General features: G+C 41.3%; 1 protein-coding gene and 2 long non-coding RNA genes across 4 annotated transcripts in view; 1 reads left to right on the top strand and 2 right to left on the bottom strand.

Annotated features, from left to right (window-relative positions):
- The window catches only part of LOC135300970 (uncharacterized), a 77,982-nt gene that overhangs the window by 24,202 nt on the left and 32,558 nt on the right, over positions 1-21,222 (top strand). The window lies entirely within an intron of this gene.
- On the bottom strand, positions 2,201-6,547 carry LOC135301398 (uncharacterized). Its single transcript, XR_010363164.1, has 3 exons — positions 6,010-6,547; positions 4,080-4,256; positions 2,201-2,413 (listed from the first exon to the last, which is right to left on the bottom strand). It is a non-coding gene; the product is annotated as an uncharacterized LOC135301398 (long non-coding RNA).
- Positions 17,005-21,222, bottom strand: part of LOC135300969 (tyrosine 3-monooxygenase-like) — a 28,717-nt gene continuing 24,499 nt past the window's right edge. The window contains exon 11 of the mRNA XM_064421061.1: positions 17,005-19,782. Coding sequence (XP_064277131.1) covers positions 19,623-19,782 — 160 coding nt within the window. The 3' untranslated portion in view covers positions 17,005-19,622. The remainder of the gene's footprint in view (positions 19,783-21,222) is intronic.

Consider the following 21,222-nt stretch of genomic DNA (forward strand, 5'->3'; position numbering starts at 1 on the left):
TTAAGGCACTGGTCCAGACTGTAAACAAGTCAGTCTCTTTGGAGCCTGCTTTGGCAGCTCTGCTGAGGTTGCTATTTGTATTAAAATATTTGCTAACCTATTCTTCATAAAGCCAGGTATGTTTCCGTGAAAAGGAGAGGCAATGTTGACATCTGTCCTCTTGCCAGCAGCAGCAATCATATTACCTTGTTATCTCAGCTAGCACTCCCCCATGCTGATGCCCTAAATAAAGGACTGCTGAAATTCTGACCCAGGGCTCGTTACATTTCTGCTCCACACACAATTCTGTGTCTCTGTGCAAAATTCAGTCCCACCATTTCAGTGGCACTGAGATCAGAAGAAGCCTTACTGCTGAGAGAAATCAGTGACAGAAAACTCTGGAATGTAAATTTTAGATGAGATAGATATTTTCACATGTGGCTGACAAGCAATTTAAAGCACTAAGGAGAGTTCAAGAGGGAGTTAAGTGGTCCACGTAGATATATGGATACTGGAATAATTTGGATGCATTTAGGATACAGTATAGACAAAGAATTCATCTCACCCCTGAGGTGTTTGGGGCTGTGACTGCATTTTGATTCTCAGGTCATACTAAGTTTTCTGTAGCGAGTCTGGCCCAGCTCTAATAGATCATTGTCATGGCGTTGTTGGGGAGCGGAAAGAAAACAATCTAAACAATGTAAGACCACCACAATTACTTCAGTTGTTTTTATAGGCTACCCAGAAAATTGTGGGCACTTTTTAGACACAGAAAATAACATGGACTTGGATCTAGCCTAAAGCTTTAGCCCAGTGCCTACGCCCTCCTCCTTCAATGCTCCCATTGATGACAGTAGTAGATCTAGGGTAAAATGCAGGAAGTTCAGGGTTATTATTTATGTTCCAAGATCAAATAGGGTGTTTACAAGAAGAAAAAGAGCTTGCTTCTGGGGACACAAGGTTGCTGTCCCTTTTGTATAAATGTGCAATCTGAAGACACAGTAGGCTTTACCTGGCTGAGGGTTTGATCCTTCCATTTGCCATTGGGTAGAATAGATAGTGATAATTTTGCTTTCCTGTTCTCCATTTCCTTTCTTTTGATATACACTTCAAAGTCTGATGAAGAAATGTGAAAAATATTTGATGCTGTATACACAAAAAAGGAGTTTATTCATGCAGTCAGGTGTTTGATTTTTAAATGATGGGCTATATCTATAAGGCACAGAAATTTTTCTTTGAAATAGGTGTGATTTTTCAAAGCTAGCCTCATCCTTCTCCCACCAAAATGACAGGTTAAGATTTCCTTTCTCTTCAATGGGAGCAAAGATACATGATGAGCATGTTTGGTAGCATTCCCTGTCGAGGAATTAAGACTAAGCATTGCTGCTGGGCAGATCCTGAAGTGGTTTATCAGCTGATGAAATTAGATGTGTGATCATTTTACTCAGTTCAGATGGATCAATTTATATCTGACTCTGTTCTGGGGATTCCTAGTGACTTACTGATATAACTATGAGGGATTAAGTATACAGGCAAAATTAATTTTGTGGGAAGTGATGGTATGCTTGTTACACATAGTTGTATTGTTGGAAATTCAAACAATCTTCAGGGCATTTGAAATCCTTTCCCCATTTCATACCTGAAGGTTGATCTATTTTTCTGAAGACATGCTTATCCTTTTCCTAAAAGTACTAGTTGTACTGATGTGAGATACTATCTTTCTCAGCAAACTTAGATGTGGGGATTTCTTCAAGATCTGATTGGTATTGATTTTTCTCCGGTGTCAGTCTTGTACACAGCTGTCTCAATTTTTTCACTCACTACTGCTGTTAATTTCGGCCCATTTTCCTCTCTCCTACCCAGTTCTGCCCATTCCCACGCACTATGGTTCCCTTTTGGTAATCATTATGTTCAACTCCTTTTAACTTTTTTTCCTTATTTGGTGGTATGAATGGGCTTGCTCCACAAAAGACAAAGTACTCTGCAGTATCTTTATTACGTGTTTTGGTATTTTTTGATTCTCATGTAATTATAGGCTGAGTTATTTTGATATGGAACTGATCCAACTTCTGAGTATTTTGTTGGTTTGAATATACTCAGTATTAAAAATTACTTTTTCCTTTTAAGGTGACAAGCTTGCCATATTTTTCCCACCTTTTTTTTTATTAGTTTTTCTTGACAGTAGGTCAGGTTAGGTGCTTTGCCACCTCTTCTGCTTCTGTCATCTCCTAATGTTGAAACTGTCTTTTACAGAGGTTATTTTTCTAATCTTTGGGCTTTCAGCATAAGGTCTGTATGTGAGGTAGTTTTGTTTTCTTCTCTCTCTGTCTTCTTTGCTGTCTCTGCTTCTTGTCTTTTGGTTTGGCTTTGGCTTTTGTCTTTCTGTTTTTTGGCTCGGATGTTCGGTAGTAGAGGCACAGTTATTGTGAGCTGGCTGAGAGAAAATACAAGATGGAGAAGCTCTTCCATAATTTAGCTTTATGCAAGATCTTCCATTTTAAGGTTGATTTTGAACCCCACCCTAACTTTGTCAAGCTGAAATTAATCCACCTGAAATTGCACAGGGAAACTTCTATGTCAGACTACAGTTTTCCAGGAAAACGTGACTGATACTAGGCAAAATATTTGGGAGATAAAAAGATATTTTACAAAGTGGGGTGATCTCACTTTTTGGATAATTTCCTGATGTTTATTTTAAAGAAATGTCATGACTCAAAACTATCTCGACCGAGAAGCTCCAAACTTGGGTTACTTTATTGTCCCTGGCAAGGACTGGTACTTTGGACTCAGTTTGGAAGGTGGAGGAGGGGGAGTGTTTATAATTTAGATATTACTTACAACAACGTCTACATACATTAGAAACACATCAGCTTTCCAAATACCACATTCTGGCTTGTGCATTGTTTATAAACCACAGACCCAAGAGCCTTTGTGCTGTTTGACCAGTGTGCAGCACTACACACTCCTTTGGAAGCACATAGCCAAAGGCTACCAGATGCCTGAACAGTTGCTATTATATCCATCAAGCAGGATGTGAGAAGCACTCAGTTTGAAGCATCTTCTGATCTCCACAGGAGTTTCTACAGAGTCTGTCAGCTTCTTGGGCATCCTTAGGATTGTGCTGGCTGCCTCCCTCAGTGCCTCCCAAACGTGAGGTCTCAATGAGCCCTCCTCCCGGCCCACTGCTTGACTGGGAGTAGTTCCCTGCATTAATTTTGGCTTTTAAGAAGCACTCACACATTTCTCTTAAGCCCTAGAATGCTGAAATATGGGCATTCTCTAAGCAAGAATTGAGTCCAAGGAGAAAAGTGTAGTTGAAAGGGGATGTGGAAGTGCTTGTGGATAAAATGATAATCCTGAAATAACATCATTATCTGAACAGTTCAGGTACTGGCAAATAAACATATGAAAAGTACAGAATTAGGGCAAACTGGACCTAAACATCTTGTTAGGGAAAATGACTTTGTTATGCCTGAATTTTAGTACACTTAAAGATGACTTGTTCTGACATGGAAGGTCTGTACAGCATCTAAAAGTTCTGGTCTATATTTCCTGGAGTTCCAAGCCTGCTTTTTTGTGTTGTTCTGCTCTTAATAAAGCTGATGTAGGTCAGGCAAGTACTTTATTAACTGGTATTAGTGTGGCACATACTAGGACGTCTTAGGAGTGAGTTTTGAGTGAGCTGTGATTCCACTGAAACGTGGAGGTGGCAGACTTGGCCTGCAGCTGCAGATGAGTGCCAGCAGGGCAGTTCTGGTCATGGGAGCAGGAAATTCAGCAGAGGCTGCAAATCTCTCCCAAGATGGGCAAATTAGTCCTGACTAAGCTCCTTGCTGGCACAGTGAGTCAGCTACCGGTGTGCAAGCAAGGCAGCTTAGGTTAGATAAGTTTACATTGCAAAACCATTCCATCTGCCACGTAGAGAAATGTTGGAACATTTAGAAATTCCTCTAATAGCAGTACCTTTATTCATTATGAGTCTGGGAAATTGTACCACCTAGTAAAACCATAGTCCAGACTTATTCAGTGTGTAAATAGTCACAGTAATTAACTCAATCTAGTGCAATCAAACCCATTTCTAAAAAAAGAAGACCACAGACCTCCAAGATACCAGTTTGAATGCTTCTCTTTTGAACATCCCAGTGTTCAGGGGAAAGTAGTGAAGCTGAAATGCTTCTTTCTGAAATCCTCATAGAGCAGTGCACTGACGAGGAAGAGCTGTCCTGTTGTGGAATGCACGCGTTTTGCTGTTTTGGACCCAAGACCTCTGTTCCACTCTGGAGGAATGAGAAACAAATTTATTACATTAGTGAAATGGGCAATGGCTTCCTCTTCAGTAGAGACCTTGTGTACTCCCCTGATTAGATTTGGGATGAGTTGTCCAGGCAAAAGCTAAATGGAGCTAATAAATTTAAGTGCATCTTCTGAGAAGCACGAACTACCTTTTGCCCCAGGAGGGGGAAATTTTGACGAGTTAGGATTTTCTAGAACACTATATTTCCTTCAAGAAGAGCACTTCCTTCAACATCAGTCTCAACTGTGTTTACTGTCTGTTTCAGGCAACAGCAAAAAGACTCTGGGGATAAAGGATCATTTTCTAGAGAAGGCTTTGGTAAAATGAGGGGTCTTTAGCCAAATACGACAATAGTCAACATAATTCCTTGTGTACTTCACAGTTAAGTAATCTTACTGAAAGTTCAAAGGATTGGATTAAATTCCTCTTGGATTTCCTGTGATAATCTCAGTTGGATCATCTGCTCCTACATGCTAAAGTTCAACAATGTCTGAATCTGTTAAGGAAAAATTACATTTATTAGACACAACTTTCTTTTGTAAACCTTCCTCATCTGACTGGGACAACATATGCTATTTAAAGGGCTGTCTTGCAACTAATGAGAATTTTCAATAGATAACAAAAAAAAAGTCAGACAGGAAATAATGAACTCCATTAGCCTTTTACAAGAAAAAAAAAAGGTGGTTTGGGGCTTGGTTTCTCCCTTTCCATGTGCTAGAGACCATTTAATTTATACTGAAAATTCTGGGGGGTTTTAGCAAAGGTTAAATTCATCTTGCCTTGCATAGCTGCATGAGAAGTAGTTTGGTGAACTTTAAAGAGCAGAGTCCTTGGATATAGATTCATATTTCAGGAGATGTGGTTTGTGGGTATTGAAGGATAAAACATCAATCAAATGGACAGATACTTCTTTTGGGCAGAAGAATTATTCTTTGAATTTGCTCTTTGTATATTTATTGGCAACCCCCATTAGGTATTTTTAAGGACATCTCCAGTTTGAAAACGATGCTTATACGTTTGTTGTGCTAAAATCTCAGTGGGCAAGTCCTAATTGTTCAGCTAATATAGACTAACATAACACCACTGATATTGAATTTATTCAGCTAGTTATCTCTTCTCGTCTCTGTAAAGATTGGAAATTCTTCTGTCAACCTAAGAAGACCAGGTTTTGGTCTTTTAAATGTTCAAACTATATTTAGGAATTGTCATGCTGGTGAGTTCACATTGAATTCACATGATAATGAAAGTTCTTAATGTGTTGTTCCACATGGTGAGAATGCATACATTGTTATTTTGTTTGGCTTATTCTATTTCTATAGAATATTTGAGGAGAAATACATGAATTTGTATAGCTTAGTCTTAGTCTATTGTATAGCTTAGTCTTTAAGTTAAATGAGAGTAGTGACCTCTTCTGGGTCACTAGTGTCTCTATTTCTAATGCAGAATCTCTCTTGTAAAGATTTAACTCTATGACAGAGGCAAGGTTGCTAATTCTGCCTATTAACAAATATGTATTTTACTTGAACAAAGTTAAATGACTGATAGTGATCTCTGTCATGAAACAAATGCAAGTATGGAAGGAAGTTTGTGCAGCCTTCCCTGAAATAATGCCTTTGCTGATTTTTATAGGATTCATCAAAAACTCAATAAGAGAACCCTTCAGTGCCATTAAAGAGGCAGAAACACTTCCAAGAAAAAGGAAAATACAAAAATCTGTATTTTCAGCAGTGACTTACTGTTTTTTCCTCCATTTCAATGTTCACAAACAGAGAATTCAAAGGAAAATTTGGGAGGAAATCCAAATGGAAAGGGGGGCCCCAGTTTTCTGTTTTTCAGACTCCTCTTTTGAAGTGCCTCCACCCAGGCAACTGAAGCACTAGTCATTTTAGAATTCTCAATCTCATTCTTCTCTTTTCCTCATCTTTTTCTCTTTTCCTCTTCTCTTTTCTGTTAAGGTCAAATCCTGTTTCTCCTGATGCCAATAATAAAACTCCCATTGATTTCAACATCAGCAGGAAATATGCAGTTTGTTATTTACCACAACCACCACAATGAATCTCTGGGAAGAATTCATTTATATTCATTCCAACAATGCCATGAAAAATGGCCCTTGCTATTTTATCACATCCAAACTGTTGCTCTAACTCTAACATCCTAGCTGTTGCTAACAAGTCAGTGATGATTTGTAAACCAACAATTTATGGTAACCACATTCCATCCCCATTATGATGTGTGGTTTGGAAATGGAAAAGTAATCAAGACCTCCTGTTAAGAGACTTTATTTCAGTTGAGGTTTTCTGTAAATAAAAGCATTTTGAAAGGATCATTGCTATATGATTCTAACTCCAAATTGTTCATTTGATCTGGGTCCCATCTATGCTCCAAATTCCTGCCAGGCTCTGTCTGTCAGGAGTGTGAGATCCCCAGCAGTGGCATGAGCATGCTGGCAAAACTGTTTTTATCAGTGCAAGTATTTTCACTCAACTGGATAGTTTCACCAGACTGGAACAGCAGTTCCATTTCTTGGAGACAGCTATGTCCATTCCTTGGAATACTTTGTAATACTTTATCAGCACACTGTAAGGGTACTCTGACATAAATAAAGGCCTCCTACTACAGTTACAGTAAGAGATGAAGGACTGTAGTCAGCCCCATGGTATGAAGTGATGCCCCAGGGAACAAAGAGCCTGCGTAGTTTGTGCAACACTTTGTCTTGGTTGTAAGGGTTGTGGGCAGTCACTGTGACACTGACGAGGACTTCCCAGCACTTTGATGGGAGACCACCTAGAATTACTGGTAAATAAACTCAAACAATGGAATTTTGTTCCAGTACTAGGTGTTGGTACCAGCCAGGTTGAAAACCTTATTTTGATTTCTTTGGTACTGAGACACCATGTCCTCTCAGCTCTGTGTAGGAAGCCCAGCAGCCTGGCTTTGAGGCTAGAGACACTTAGTTTGGTGACCTGCTGAAAGAGAGAGAAATTTGGGCAGTCTAGAAAGGGCCCTACTAATCAGCCCCAACTTATGTGGCATAAGTAAGATCTGTGATATTACTAAGATCTCTCTCTCTGGAGAGAGACCACACTAATTAGGAAATGAAGCTCTCTTCCTACCTCTTTGTCTCCAGCAAAAATCACTACTTGATTAGGTTACATCCCAGAATTGAGCACAAGTTGCTGGGATAGGATGTCACCTTGAAGGGTTTACTCTGATTTTCTATTGAACAAGAGATTAACTGTACAAAAAACACTCTTAAAATTCACTTTTATTTTGTGACCTATTTCTATGAAGAGGATTTGAGCATGTATGAATCCTCATGAGGTGTTCATTGGCTTGGCTATATTTTAATAATGGTATGAAAATAAATAGCTATTTTATTATTAAATAACTTTCTAAGTAGTTATCTCTGTAACATTAAGGGGAATTACATGTTTTAAAGGGAAATTTACCTCTTGTAGTACAACAGACTGAAAAATAAGACACAGATCCTGGCAGGAGAGCTTGTTCACCATCAGAAACTAAGCATAGGTCCATGATAAAATGGATTCTTGGGCTTAGCTCTGGTTTAATGTGTTTCTCCCCACTTGTGACCCTCTGCTGTAAGTAGAATGTCTGCTTGTTTGTGATGGCACTGCAGTTCCTGAAATACCATTGCACTGCTGGAACTTGGTTGAGGAAAAGCAGTTTGTATAATGAAGGGAACAATAATGGAGGGAATAATAATGGCAAAGTAGTTTCCTGATCTGTCATAGTTATGCTGCCAGGTGTGGTATGTAGCAGCAAGTGGTGGAAAGTCAGAGAAGGATTTGGATGGGACTGTCTGAAACCAGTAGCAGTAGTGCTGAGGACAAAACTGTCATTTAAACTAGTTTTAGAAAAGACCTCAAATATTTCACTAGAGAGATGCCCAGCTTATTGTCCTACAAGCTGCTGGACACGGATTCTGGTGGGCCTTGAAAGGACAATCTGTCACACCCTGCAACCACTGGAGTGTGATGATAGGGACCACTGCAGCCCAGACTGGTTCATCACCCCGGAGCAGCATTTGATAATATCTGGCCTCCCCAGCTCTGGAAACTAGTCAAAATCTCCAGGCTGGGTTACATGATTTTATCCCTATCACTCATTCTTTCCACACAGCCCTTTGGGGCATGGAATAGATATCTCTTCTTTATTCTCAAATATTTATTCTTATTCACGCTGTTCTTGAATTAGAAAGTTAGCGGGCAGGAAGAAGATTGCGCACGTTTTTCCAGCAGTGGGCAGGTGTCAGGTGAGAGGGCAGGAGCTCGGGCAAGCCCCGTGTTTACATTACATTAATCTGATGCTGCGCTACCACCTTGTGGGCAGAAGGCAAATAGCGCTGCGCTGCCCGGGGCTGCGGGACAAAGAGCCGCTCCGGCGGGCAGGGCACCGCGGGCAGCCTGCTGCCCAAGCACAGAACCATGAGGTTGGAAGAGACCTCTAAGATTATCGAGTCCAACCTATGCTCCAGAGCCTCAACTAGACTGTAGCACCAAGTGCCATGTCCAGCCTTTTTTTAAACACATCCAGAGATGGTGATTCTACCGCCTCGCTGGGAAGAGCATTCCAGTACTTTATTATTCTTTCAGTGAAAATTTTTTTCCTGATGTCCAACCTATTGCCTTCCCTGACATAGCTTGGGACTGTGTCCTCCGGTTCTGTCAGCTGCTGCCTGGTGGAAGAGACCGACCCCACCTGTCTACAACCTCCCTGCAAGGACGGCACAGCGTGCATCCTCCAGGCTGAGACACTTCGGGATCTGGGCAGCCAAGAGAAGCCGAGCAGATTGTGAAAATCTGCTGGAGCTCTGAAGTGTGATAGCAGGTGAAGGGTACCCTTGAAAGGGATGTGACAGTATGGTATTCCTGTAGGATATAAAGAGAAGCAAGGAGGATGAAATCATGTTCCTATTATACTAGAGTATCAATGCCTTTATATAAAGTAACTCTTCTGATCTGCCTGCTCTTAACCACAATCCTCAGAGCTACTTACAAGTTTCTTGACTGCCTTCCACCTGCTAACTGCACTGACAAGTCCCTTGGCAGTGTGTTGCCTTGGAGTACCAACACCTCCATGGTCTTCTCTCCACATTCCAGGATTGCTGCAGCTCTCTTGAATTTCAGTGCCATGCTTCTGGAAAGAATAGAAATAAGAAAGCCACGTAAAAGTCAAGTTATTTAATGTTATTAATAAGAGTATCCACTTCAGCCTTTCAGGATTTAGTACCCCGTGGCACTTAACAGATTCCAAGAGAATATCTATTCAAAATGTTATCTTCCTTTTCACTGAAACAGAAGGAATCTCCCTGAACATCTGAGATTCTGCACAATCAGATGTACTGTCTGATGTGCCTCCTCACACACAACTACAGAGGGATTTTGAAAAACAAGTGTTTCTCTGACATCTGTTACAAGCCAAAGACTTCCTTGGAATTGTCCAAGGAACAACTCAACCTGGCACTTAGGGCTGTGCTTTAGTTGGTATGGTGACAGCTGGTCAAAGCCTGAAACTTGGAGGTCTTTACCAGCCTTAATGATTCTATGACTCCTGTGATTGGCACAAGGTAAAAGCTTTTGGGGAACTGAGCCTCCAACATGCCAGAGTTCCAGATTTATACCAATGCCACATTCTGGGGCAAGATGTGACACACAATCTTACTGAGGATGTCCAGATCCAAAGAACCTGTCCAATAAGCCCAGTTAATTTGATATTACAGAACAAGCCTTTCTCAATTGCGCTTCATTTGGAACAGTCCCCTTCACGAGGTAAATTAGGTGTCTGCTGGAATAAGCATGTCAGCTTGGGTCTCTAGCATGACTACAGGTTGCCTTAGTGGAAGGCAGTAAAATCCTTTCTTCTTTCCTTCTCTTTCACCTGCCCCATCCTCTACATTTTCATAAGACAGTTTGAGCATTTAGTCCAATATTGCCTCTTCCAAGCTCAAGAATGATCCATCCTGGCAGACAGGGACCCAAGGAAACATGCCATGAGGCCTGAATGGGTGAAACAGAAGCTCCAGACAAACCTCCAACACAAAAAAAGAAACATGCAAGAGGTGGAATTAGTTTCAGATCTCTCATCAGGAATACAGACACATTATATCATACAAGGATGAGGTTAGGAAAATGAAATCCCAGCTACAGTAGAATCTGGTAAGAGATGTAAAGGAAAACAGGAAGGGCTTCTAGGAGTGTATTTACAGGAAAATAGGGGTGGGGGAGTGGAATGTAGGCTTGCTGCCGAATGAGAACATGGGAAAGACTGATGACTTTTTGGCTGGAGATATGGGACAACCAGAATCTTGGTAAAACAGTGCACCTGACGATGATTAACCCCAGGCACCAGTACAGACAAGGGAGATCCACCAGCTGCAAACAAAGTGGCTTGGCAGAAAGACCCTGATGACCTGTGAGTCCTGGGGGACAGCAAATTGACTACGAGCCAGGAATCTGCCCTCGAAGCCAAGATGGCCAACAGCATCCTGGATGGCATGAAGATGCAGGCACAAGGAGTCAGGTGAACTCTCCTTTGGCTCACCAGTGTTGAAACAGTGTCTGGAGTGCTGCAGCCACAAGGATGAGGACCAAAATATATAGGGGCAAGTCTAATGAAGGAACATGAAGATTATCCATGGATTGGAGCATGTGACATACAGGAAGACATTGAGGAAGCTGGAACTGTTTTGAGCCTGGGAAAGAGAAGGCTCAGTGGGATCTGAACAAGCTGTATAAATACCTGATGGAGACAGTAAAGAGGGTAGATACTCTTCTCAGCAGTATCCTGCGAAAAGAGTCAAGACAATGGGCACAAAAATCAAATACCTGAAATCCCTTTCCAAGTTTTTTTTTCCCTTAAATTATTGCGAGTGGTTAAATGCTAAAACAGGCTTCCCTGAGAGTGTGTATAATGTCTGTCCTTGGAGATATTCAATGCCTAGCTAGACACAGTACTGAGCAACATGCTCTAGTTGACCCTCTCTGCTGGAGTAGACAATCTCCAGAGGTCCCTTCCAAATTCTGTGATTCTGTACAGTAACACATTTATTATTCCAGGCACAGTTCTGATAAGACCAGTTCTTCTGTGTACAACTTCTTTTTCCCTTTTTGGCAGAGAAAAAACCATTTCTATCTTTTGATTCTGCTTTCAGGATAACATTCAGCCCACAGTTATTGTGGGACATGAGTCCTCATGCTCTCTTCAGCAGTTTTCTCTGCCCTACTTCTCCTGTTGCCCAAGGAAACTTATTGAAGCATCACAGCTCATCTCTGTCCCCAGCTTGTCTAGCAAGGGCATGGAAAAGACCAAAGTATATATTATCTTTTTGTGTGGCATAAGCAGAGGATATGCCTGAAGCATGAAGAACAGTACATGCACTGCAGGCACTCTTCCACTCCAGCTGTGTGTGAGACTGGTCCTTTAATTCAGGAACAGATCACACACCCCTTACTCTGCTTCAAGCAGAGCAAAATTGCTGCTCAGAACTATCATGCATCCAGGGCTCTCTCCCATTTTTTCCCCCACCTACTGTGCTTCTGCTTTTCTCTTCCACTGACCAATAGTGTGAAATAGCAGAGCTGCAGTGGAGTAACAGGTTGTGTACGGCACATCTTGAGGATGTGCTAATTTCATCTACCGAGATCTTGTTAGTGAAAGATTTCCATGTCATGCTCAAAATAACTCCTTTGCTGAGGGTGGAAGTCTGTTAATGTGACAAATGCTGAACCTGTTTCTCTGGAGAGAAGTTGCTAGCAGAAGACTGTGATGGTGTTGTAGGAGGAATTCAGAGTAAAACAGTTCTTGATGGTTTTTGTTGGTGCCCCCAGCTACATGAATACCTTCTTCCTCACTTATATGGGCGCTGCTCCTTATGTACAAAAATATTTCCTCTTGTTCCACGTTTCCTAAATGATACAATTTATCTTGCTCTGTGTTGCACACAAATATAAACAGGGTTTCACAATATCAAATCTGTTATATTAGAAAGCAAAAGACCTGAACTTCCTTGCCTAAATTCTCAGGCAACATAGCACACCATATAGCATAGCCTAAGAAGCTCTTCTGAAATTCTGTTGTAATGCCACTTTTTATCAGCTTCATACAGAGCTAAGCCACTGGTATGAATCATGCAGGGCCCCACAGTCCTCTGTAATAATTTTAGTGTCTTCAGCTGTTAGTCAACACTCCAATGCTTTGGTAAACTTCTAGAATGTGAGGAAGAATTTGCAGAATTTCATCAGGAAATTCTTTGTAGAGTCCATCTTTTCCATTTAAGTAGTAAAGAGTGATGTGTTCTCTAGCTTTCTGTGTAATGACATCATTGCTGCTTTGCTTCATGTTTTCAGTCTAGCTCTTGGACAAATAGAGATGTCAAGGAAATAGGAAGTCAATTTTCTTTGACTTCCTATTGAATTTTTCCTTTGAATTTTTTTTTTTCTTAATCTATCTCTAGCTCCATTTATCAGACTAATATAGCAGTACAGAAATTAATGATGTATCACAAAGTACAGAGAAATTGCCCAGACAGCCAATATCATCAGAAAGCCAGTGATGGGCTGGAATTATTCCTAAACTGTGCATGCACATGATAGCAATATTGGATGACACATTTGTGACAGAAAACCCACTTTGGTGACCTTTAATTTGTTTTCTGCCCAAGGATAAAGATTATAATTGGAGGAAAGTTACTAAGCAACAGCAGCTAACAAGTTTCATTTACAACACCCCTTCCTCCTCAACCTCCCTGCAACTCACACAGCATTTCACAAAGGGGCTAAACCTCAGATTCAGTTGCAAAGCCTGCCTTTGTAGGACACTAGAGACATAGGAATCGAGTTAAATAATTTTGTCTACTCTGATTTAAAGCAAGAAATATGAACTAATTCAAGAGTCAGAACCAAATTGAAATGTCTGAAGTAGAAGAATTAAACACTGTACAAAATTCGTATCATCATCCAACACACATTCCATTTCTAACCCATCAGTTTTGGGATTCATTCAGGAAATACTTAAAAACAGGCCTTTTTCCTTTTTTCTTTTTATTTTACAGGTTCTATTGAGACTGTTCCTAACAGCTTTGTACAAAACACGTTGATCATCTGTGTCATCTTGTGAGATATTACTGAAAGATAGCATTTGTTAATTAACAGATTAATAGATATTTTCCTTCTATGAATTCATTTTAATTGTCTGTTTATAGCAGAGTATCTAAAGTCTGCAGTGTACCACTTCAAGAAATATTTCATAATACTGACAGTTGGGGTTTTTTTCTCAGTAAATATAATAGGAAACTACTAAATCTGCACAGTGATATGACTGCAAATGGATCCTCTATTTTTACTTCCACATTTTAGCTATTAGCCTGCTCAACAGAAATTTAGCTGCTGAATCTGAGTCTGCAAGTGAGATCAGTCAAACTGGCTTCATAAAGTCAGCAGTGCATCCTGTTTTATTGCATGCCATGCCCAAACTCCACAGCTTCAGCGACAGCTGAAATAGAACACACCATTGTAAATGGCATCCAAAATTGTTTTAAGGCAGGATTCTTCTAGTAACTGTACCTGACAAGTGTTAGGTGTTATGTTTTATATTTAGATGTTTATGTTAAATCTATCACAGTTAATGTTGTGAAAGACATATCTTGGAGATAATCACCACTGATTGTGGATGGGAGATTTTTTTTGGATACACCAGATAGTCACTGTCACCTTCTTTACCCAAGTGTACCCATTTTGCCAGGTCTTAATTGCCTTCATCAGGGGCCAGGTTTACGTTTAAGAATGCCCATGTATTGCTCAAGTTCCACCCAAAACCTTGGGAAAATAATCTTGAACTTTCTCATGTTTAATGAACTAATCTTCCCCGTTTGCAAGCACAAATCAAAGGCATCAATAAATAACATTTTAAACTAATGAAAATTAAAAATGCTCTTGACAAAATGGTTAAACAGGGTAAAAGACAGCACCTAGCATACAGTTACACCAACAATAATTTTACCATCTTCTGCTGAGAGGGCAGTGCTTGGCTAGCTGTTCCCTTTTCATTCCTAAGGCAACCTTCACTCAAAATTTAGGACTCCTGTGTCTTGCAAGGCAGCGAGGCCTTGTCAGATTCAACTTTCACAGAACTGTAGAATCACAGAATTGTTAAGGTTGGAAGATACCTTCAAGGTCATCCAGTCCCACTGTCCACCCAGCACTACCACTGTAACTCCTGGACGATTAAACCACATGCCCCAGTGCCAGATCCAGATACTCTTGAACACCTCCAGGAATAGGGACTCCATCACCTTCCTGGGCAGCCTGTTTCAATGCCTGACCACTGTAGCAGGGAACAAATCTTTCAGATATCTAGTCTGAATGTCCCCTGTCTCAGCTGAAGGTCATTTCCTCTTGTGCTCCCACTGCAGGCACAGCAGAAGGGACTGACCCCTACCTGCCTACAGCCTCTTCTCAGGGAGTTGTAGAGAGCAATGAGGTGCCTCCAAGCCTCCTCTTTTTGATGCTAAATAAAGCCATCTGCCTTTGCTGTTCCACATAAGATGTTTTCTAGACCCTTCACAAGACTTGTTGCCCTTCTTTGGTGTGTTGTTTTGCACACACCATATAAAAATGTCTTTTCTAAAGATCTCTTTTTTTGTTTTCTATCTTTTATATCCCGTGTTCAAAGTTAAATGAATGCCTCAGATAAGGCTAACATTTCTCAGGCAGAGTTAAAAAATCCTAAGTGACCTTGACTTGTCCACACTCTAACAGGTACAAAATTGTGTCCTTTATGCTAAAAAGCTCCCATTCAGACAGAAATGTTTCTCAAATACAATGAAACAACCTATGCAAAGCAAACACGTTTCAGGCATATCTATGGGTCCTTTCTGTTCCTCATCCCTTTGCTCTGCCAGTTGTCAGCCTTTCTGCTCCTTCTCTAGTCTGTCATTCTTTCTCCTGTGGAGTTTGTGTGGTGGGAGAGGGTGCCAGAGATTTGCTTTCACCTTGGACCTCAGCCACCAGCTTTACCCAAACCTAATGTATATTTAATATGATACAGCCAATAACCCTTTCTGCCAACCTCTGATCATGTGCCAGCTGAAGACTGCTGCAAAGTAATGTCTTCTGACTAAATCTCAAAGCCCACGTATAAACTCCTGATTAGTGGTGGCTGAGATTACTGGGGATGTGTGTGTGTACCCCTCTGTTTCTGTGCCAACTGGAATTTCTCCATACTGTAGGATATCTATGGAAGCAGGCTCTAGAGAACCTTCTGTTTTTGCAGTAGGTGTGTAAGGCAAAGCTGCTGCAGGGCTTTTCCTGGTAGCTTCATTTCCTGACTCAAGAAGTCGTGTAACACTTCTGTGCGCAGTTAATTGGTGGTCATGATCCACTGGGGGAGTTGTGGCATTTCAGTAATGGGTGTAAGGAGATCTTCATGTGTGAAGTTATACATGGAAGGGTTTAATGAGGTAGGTTTCTTTGGGAACACACTATCTTTTCCATGGAAGCTTGATTTGTTTTCTTCTTTCTTCATGGCTCAGCAGAGACAAAGAAGACTGAGGGTAATGAGGTTTCCTTTCTTGGAAGGTCTTTTTTTTTTTTTTCTTTATTTTTTTTCTCTACTCACCCTTCTTTCACCTCACCTCCCCCCACCCCAGCCTCTCTTGAAGTGGTTAAGAAAGTTTTGTATTCACCAGGTAGTACAAAGATCAACATGTTAAGGGAACCAGAGGGAAGGGATTGAGAAGGTCTTTCTGAGGATGACAGCACTGCCTTGTAATACAATACTATTTCTCATGGGAGTGGGTGGGAGGCCAGCCTAAATTTCCCCTTGCTGTCCTGCCAAATTCCCCAAATTGCATAACTGCATATTCTCCTAACACAGTGGTACCCTTGGCATCACTAGCAAATCTGCAGGGAAGCAGTGAAGCAGCTGGAGGCTTGAAGGTGGACCAAAATTGGTAGAGGACAGCCTTGGTTAGCCAAAAAATAAAACAAACCCAAACCCACAAACTGAATTTACTAACTCTCCCATGTATAACTGAAGAGCACAATACAGATTTAATAACATACACTATTTGGTTCTAAACGCACTCCATCTAGGAAAAATAAGTTTATCGGGATAAGCAAAGGGCCCATGGGGAGTTCATCAGTTCAGTTTCAAGTCACAAGATGTGTTTTACTTGGCTACGGAAACTTTTTTGTGCAAGATTAATATGAAACTGCTGAAACGCAAACTGACAAAAAGACATATTTTTACTGGTTGGTGCTTTTTCCTCTGTGCCATTATTTTCATCGGGAGGCCCCATCACGGCCTTTCCCATCACTGCTGCCTTAGACTGACAGGAGGATGAGGTACTTGTTGGCTTCTGTGAGGAAATGCAAGAATGACAATTGGAAGAGCAGGATGACCAGTGTAACTCCTAAGGATGAAACCCTGAAGGCTTTTGTTTTGAATCAAAAGAAAAGAATTTGGACCTTCTCAGAGGGGAGTGTCAAACGTGGCTAGCCTGGGGTAGGTTCTGCCTGAGCAAGGAGGGAAAGATTTACGTCCTTTGGAAAAATATTTATGCATCTTAATAGTTCAGGTAGCCAAATCCATTACTTCTGCAGCTTCACCAAGTTTCACTGCAGCCGACCCTAGCCCTGTATGCCAGCTGACCATCACTGAGGCAAGGAAAAAGCAAGAACACCCAAAGTGATTCTGATAATCTTGCTGATAAAATTGCCTGTGTGCAGCACCTTAAACAGGCTCAGTGCTGTCGCAGGGATTGCTTGAGAGGCTGGGTACTCCTCAGCATGTGTAAGGGTGGGAGAATCTGGCTCCAAAATGGTTTCTTTTTCTCTCCTTGCTACAGGACCTGGAAAAGACAAGGATGTGTGGGCGGGCCTGGAGTCCCTCCAAAGAAAGTGTGAGGCCTTGGGCAAAACAAATCCATCAGGTCTCTCATTTCTTCCAAATATAGGTCTGTTCTGAGTAATAGCCAAACTCTAGTCTAAATTCCACATTCAGCCGTTTCAGAGGGAATACATGAAAAAGACCCTATGGCCCAGAGAGTCCGTCTATAGAAAATATTTTGATAGCTCTTCCGCTCTGGCATTATCTTCCACTTAAAAAGAAAGGAAAGGAAAACACACAGAACTGGAGCACATGATTTAATTTTCACTGTAAAAGGACTGATTGATGAAAATAATACTTCTGAAAACATTCTGTTGTGAGCTATCAAATATTTTTTGCCTATGCACCAATTGGCAGGAAGGAGACAGATAAATTATTACAATATGTAAGAAAACAAATTGCTCTGAGGAGGAATGGTATTTGTGTGTGTGTGTTTATGAGCAGGATAAGTAGAATTAAACCCATAAAAGCATGCTGAGAGATTGTCTTCCATCACAGCAGAAATATACTGGAAGCAGAAGAACTCACTTCAGCTCTGTCCCTGGCTGAATTTCTAGCAAAACAAGGTTTATGATATGCAAGTGTTCTCCTGGAGTAGAATTTTTAAACAAATTGAAATTAAAAAAGGAGATTGGGATGTTCCTGCTGCTAAGAGGAAGGGGGTCTCAGCCATTTTTGCCAAGATACTTCAAAATTTTTCAGGCATCACCACATTTTAATAAAACGGAGCAGTTGCAAAAGTTAGACAGATCCTGAATATTGCTGCTCATGGGAAAATTTTTGGAAGCGCTGTAGACATGGAGCTTTAAGAACCAGCATTCTATTAACTTTCAATAAGACAGTTCCTATAGTGCCTGACAAGTGGAAAAATAACAGTGAGATAAGGTCTGTATGGAATAACAGCCAGTGCATCGCTCTGTGGCTGTCTGTGTACGTGTTCCTATCCCACAGCGAGCAGCCCAGGCAGAGATGGTACTCATTTTCTGATAACTCCTTTTCCATCAAGAGCCAAAGCACCTCACGTTTTCCTCCGAGCTCAGACCCTGTACCCTGGGTACTGGGCAGCTGGAGGGCAGCAGTGGAAGAGGCAGCTGCATGCTAAATAAAATTTTGAATAAAAAAGTAGAGTTCTAAGTGGCACAGGATAAATCTGCCTTTACATTTGTAGATAACTATCACCCAGCTTGAGGCATGAGATCCACATTTTCCCTTCTTATGCCATGCCTGTAACCTGCATCAACCCCATCTGCTTGCACTGCTGCTAAGAGGAGAGGGAACCCTTCTGGTCTGGAGCATCTTCCTTTCCTGGGCTACCCTCTATTTGTGCATTGTAGAGGAGGGAAGGGGACATAAACAGCATGAAAGTCTGGAATAGACAATAATAAGATTGATTCTGGGAAATGTGACCTGTGGAATGTAAATAAACTTCAGGCACATCTCAGGAGCTGGAGAGGGAGACGAGATAAGTTACAGAATATTTCAGATATTTTTTTCTATAGCAAGGCTATATGGCTGCTAGTGGTTGATCTTACGTTTTCTACCAGGTGTTCCATAGATTTGACCTTTTGATCATTACTACAATCATCATGACATCAACAAGAGGCAAAGATATCTAATGGTATCCAGGGGAATCTGAATCCCATGAAAAAAGAACCAATGGAAGCCTATTTGCTAAGGGGCTTTTTACAACTCTTTCCTTACACAAGAATTTCCTTCCTAGAATTTAGATTTCCCATTCAAATTAAGAAACCCTGTATGTGACAGAGCCAGAGTACCTTGAACCTTTTATTTTTTTCCTTTTCTTTCAATGAAGGTACAAATATTCTGTGATCTCAAATGTGACAAGAAATTATTTTGTCGTATTTCAAGGCTACTGAATGAGTACTTAAAAATAAACAGTGAGCAGAAGTGCTCCCCTAACAAACTCTTGTATTTGCATATTTTTAGGGGACCGTTCATAGTTTGTGGGCAATAGGTGATGCTAATTGCTAGCAGCCTAGTTAGCTGCAAGGACTGCTAATTAGTTAGCAGCAGTTAGTTAGCTGTGGGCAGCTAGCCAGACCAAGAGGCTGTGATTGTACTATTAAGGCAGTAATTACAACGCTGTGTGGATGACAATTTACCATGTATTTTGTGACAGATAACTTGAAAAGGTGGCAAGGGAGGGAAAAAAACCTGTGTGAGTCCCCTAACACACAAGTATGCTCATATCACCTAGCAAAAATTGGAGTAAGGCTTGTTTGTGATTGAAGCATTCCAAGCAGGAGCTCATAATTTCATCTAAGTCAGCAGCCTAAATTACAGTGAAAAGATTACCTGAACTGAGCTGGTTTGTGTATTTAAGATTTCTGCCTGCGAGTACAACTTCATCACTAAGCCTTCATGTCCTAGCACCACCTACAGGTATCTCAGTGACAGGTGAGATGTACTGCTCTCTGTGGTTTTAAGAGAGGTTTTCAAGGGCCAAGCAGAAGTTTACCAGCTCCTCTTTTATCTGGTGGAGTGCCCTCTTAACTTTCTGTGGCGTGTTCAGAACCTCTATGCTGCTGGTGAAGGGGTCATAGTGCAGAGCAAAAGGCTTCTTGATCTTCATCACATAGCTCCTGTGGGGAGACAGGACAGAGCTTCTGGTTCAAAAGGCATTTCCTCAAGTGCAAACCCTGCAGGACCTCATTTCTCAGGGCGCAGTGGTGGCCTCACTGGGGAGCAGAGGCTGCTGTGACACCTCCTCACTGCTTCTCCCGAGCTGTGCCTGGTGCAGCACACCCTGCCCACGGCTGAGCCACTTGCAGCCCCGAAGATCTGCAGCGCCTGGTCTCAGCCTGGCTGGCTCAGCCCCGTCTGTGCTCTCACAGCTCTGCGCTCACACAAGTCAGAGTTATTACAACCACAAGCTGAGGAATGCAGGAGCACAGCATGTCTGCCGCCTTCGCTTCCAAGAAATAACCTGGAGCAGCTCTTCCTGTGTAATATTCTAAAAACCTGTTGATACTAGGCATCCTGGGCTATTTTCTGTCTCTGTTAAAAGAAAAAACATGATTGCTTGCCATTTTCTACAATATTTCCATTAAGTGCACGCTGGTAGGAACCCCCTGTACTGCTGTTGCCTTATGTTTTCCATGCTGACAGATTCTTGTGCTTTCAGTTATTTTGAGCAGCCTTGGCTGTGCAACTATCTTGAAAAAATGTATGAAAAAGCTTCATGCCTGAGAGTGGTGTATTCCTTGTCCTCGTACGTTCTTTGCAGGTTTGCCTCAGTCAAATACTTTGCAAGTCCTCTCTCTCCTGCCAGTGAGTTCTCACCCACGTTTTTACATGTATTAAAAATTTAATGTGAACATTTAGATTTAAGATGATGAGCCTAATTAACCATGGCTATAGCCTCAGCAGACAGTGCTTCTGGGGAAGAGGCGAGGAGAGTAGAGAAGAAATCTGGCTCAGGCTCTCTTCCTCTAATAAATTCCTCATTTCAGCTCCTGCATGCTCCCCAGTAGCTCCACAACCAACATCCTGCCTCCAGCCAGAATTGGTCATGTTGTTCTAACTATTGGAGGTGAAGGCCAAAATTTAAACCCTGCTTACTTTAAAAAAAAAAAAAAGGGAAAAAAGAAAAAACATCCTTACTGCCTAACATCACACAGTTAAGGCAATGTGTTAAGAAACACCTCAAGCTAATTTGAAATGATGTTATTTAGGGTGCAGACAGCTACTTTATAGAAATTAGATTGCTGTGAATGCTGATTCTGGATTCTTGTGCAGATATAATCAGAGGAGAAAGGCAATCTTGTTTTTAAGCCCCCTGCTGATCCTTGTTAATTCCAGAGACTGCTATGAAATTTCCATGTGACCTGGGGCAAATCATTTCTTCGGGACCTCCTGTTTGTATGGACTAGCACACAGGGTGGGATTGCACTCTCACAGTTCAGTTACAGAATTTACTTCAGAAAGTGCTAAAATGAAGCATTGTTAAGATGAAGCATGGGACAGGGCATAGCAAAAATAAATTCTGACTTTCTGTGAACCTTTTCTGAGGTAAGCAAGCT

The sequence above is a fragment of the Passer domesticus genome, chromosome 5, assembly GCF_036417665.1.
Source record: "Passer domesticus isolate bPasDom1 chromosome 5, bPasDom1.hap1, whole genome shotgun sequence".
Taxonomy (NCBI): Eukaryota; Metazoa; Chordata; class Aves; order Passeriformes; family Passeridae; genus Passer; species Passer domesticus.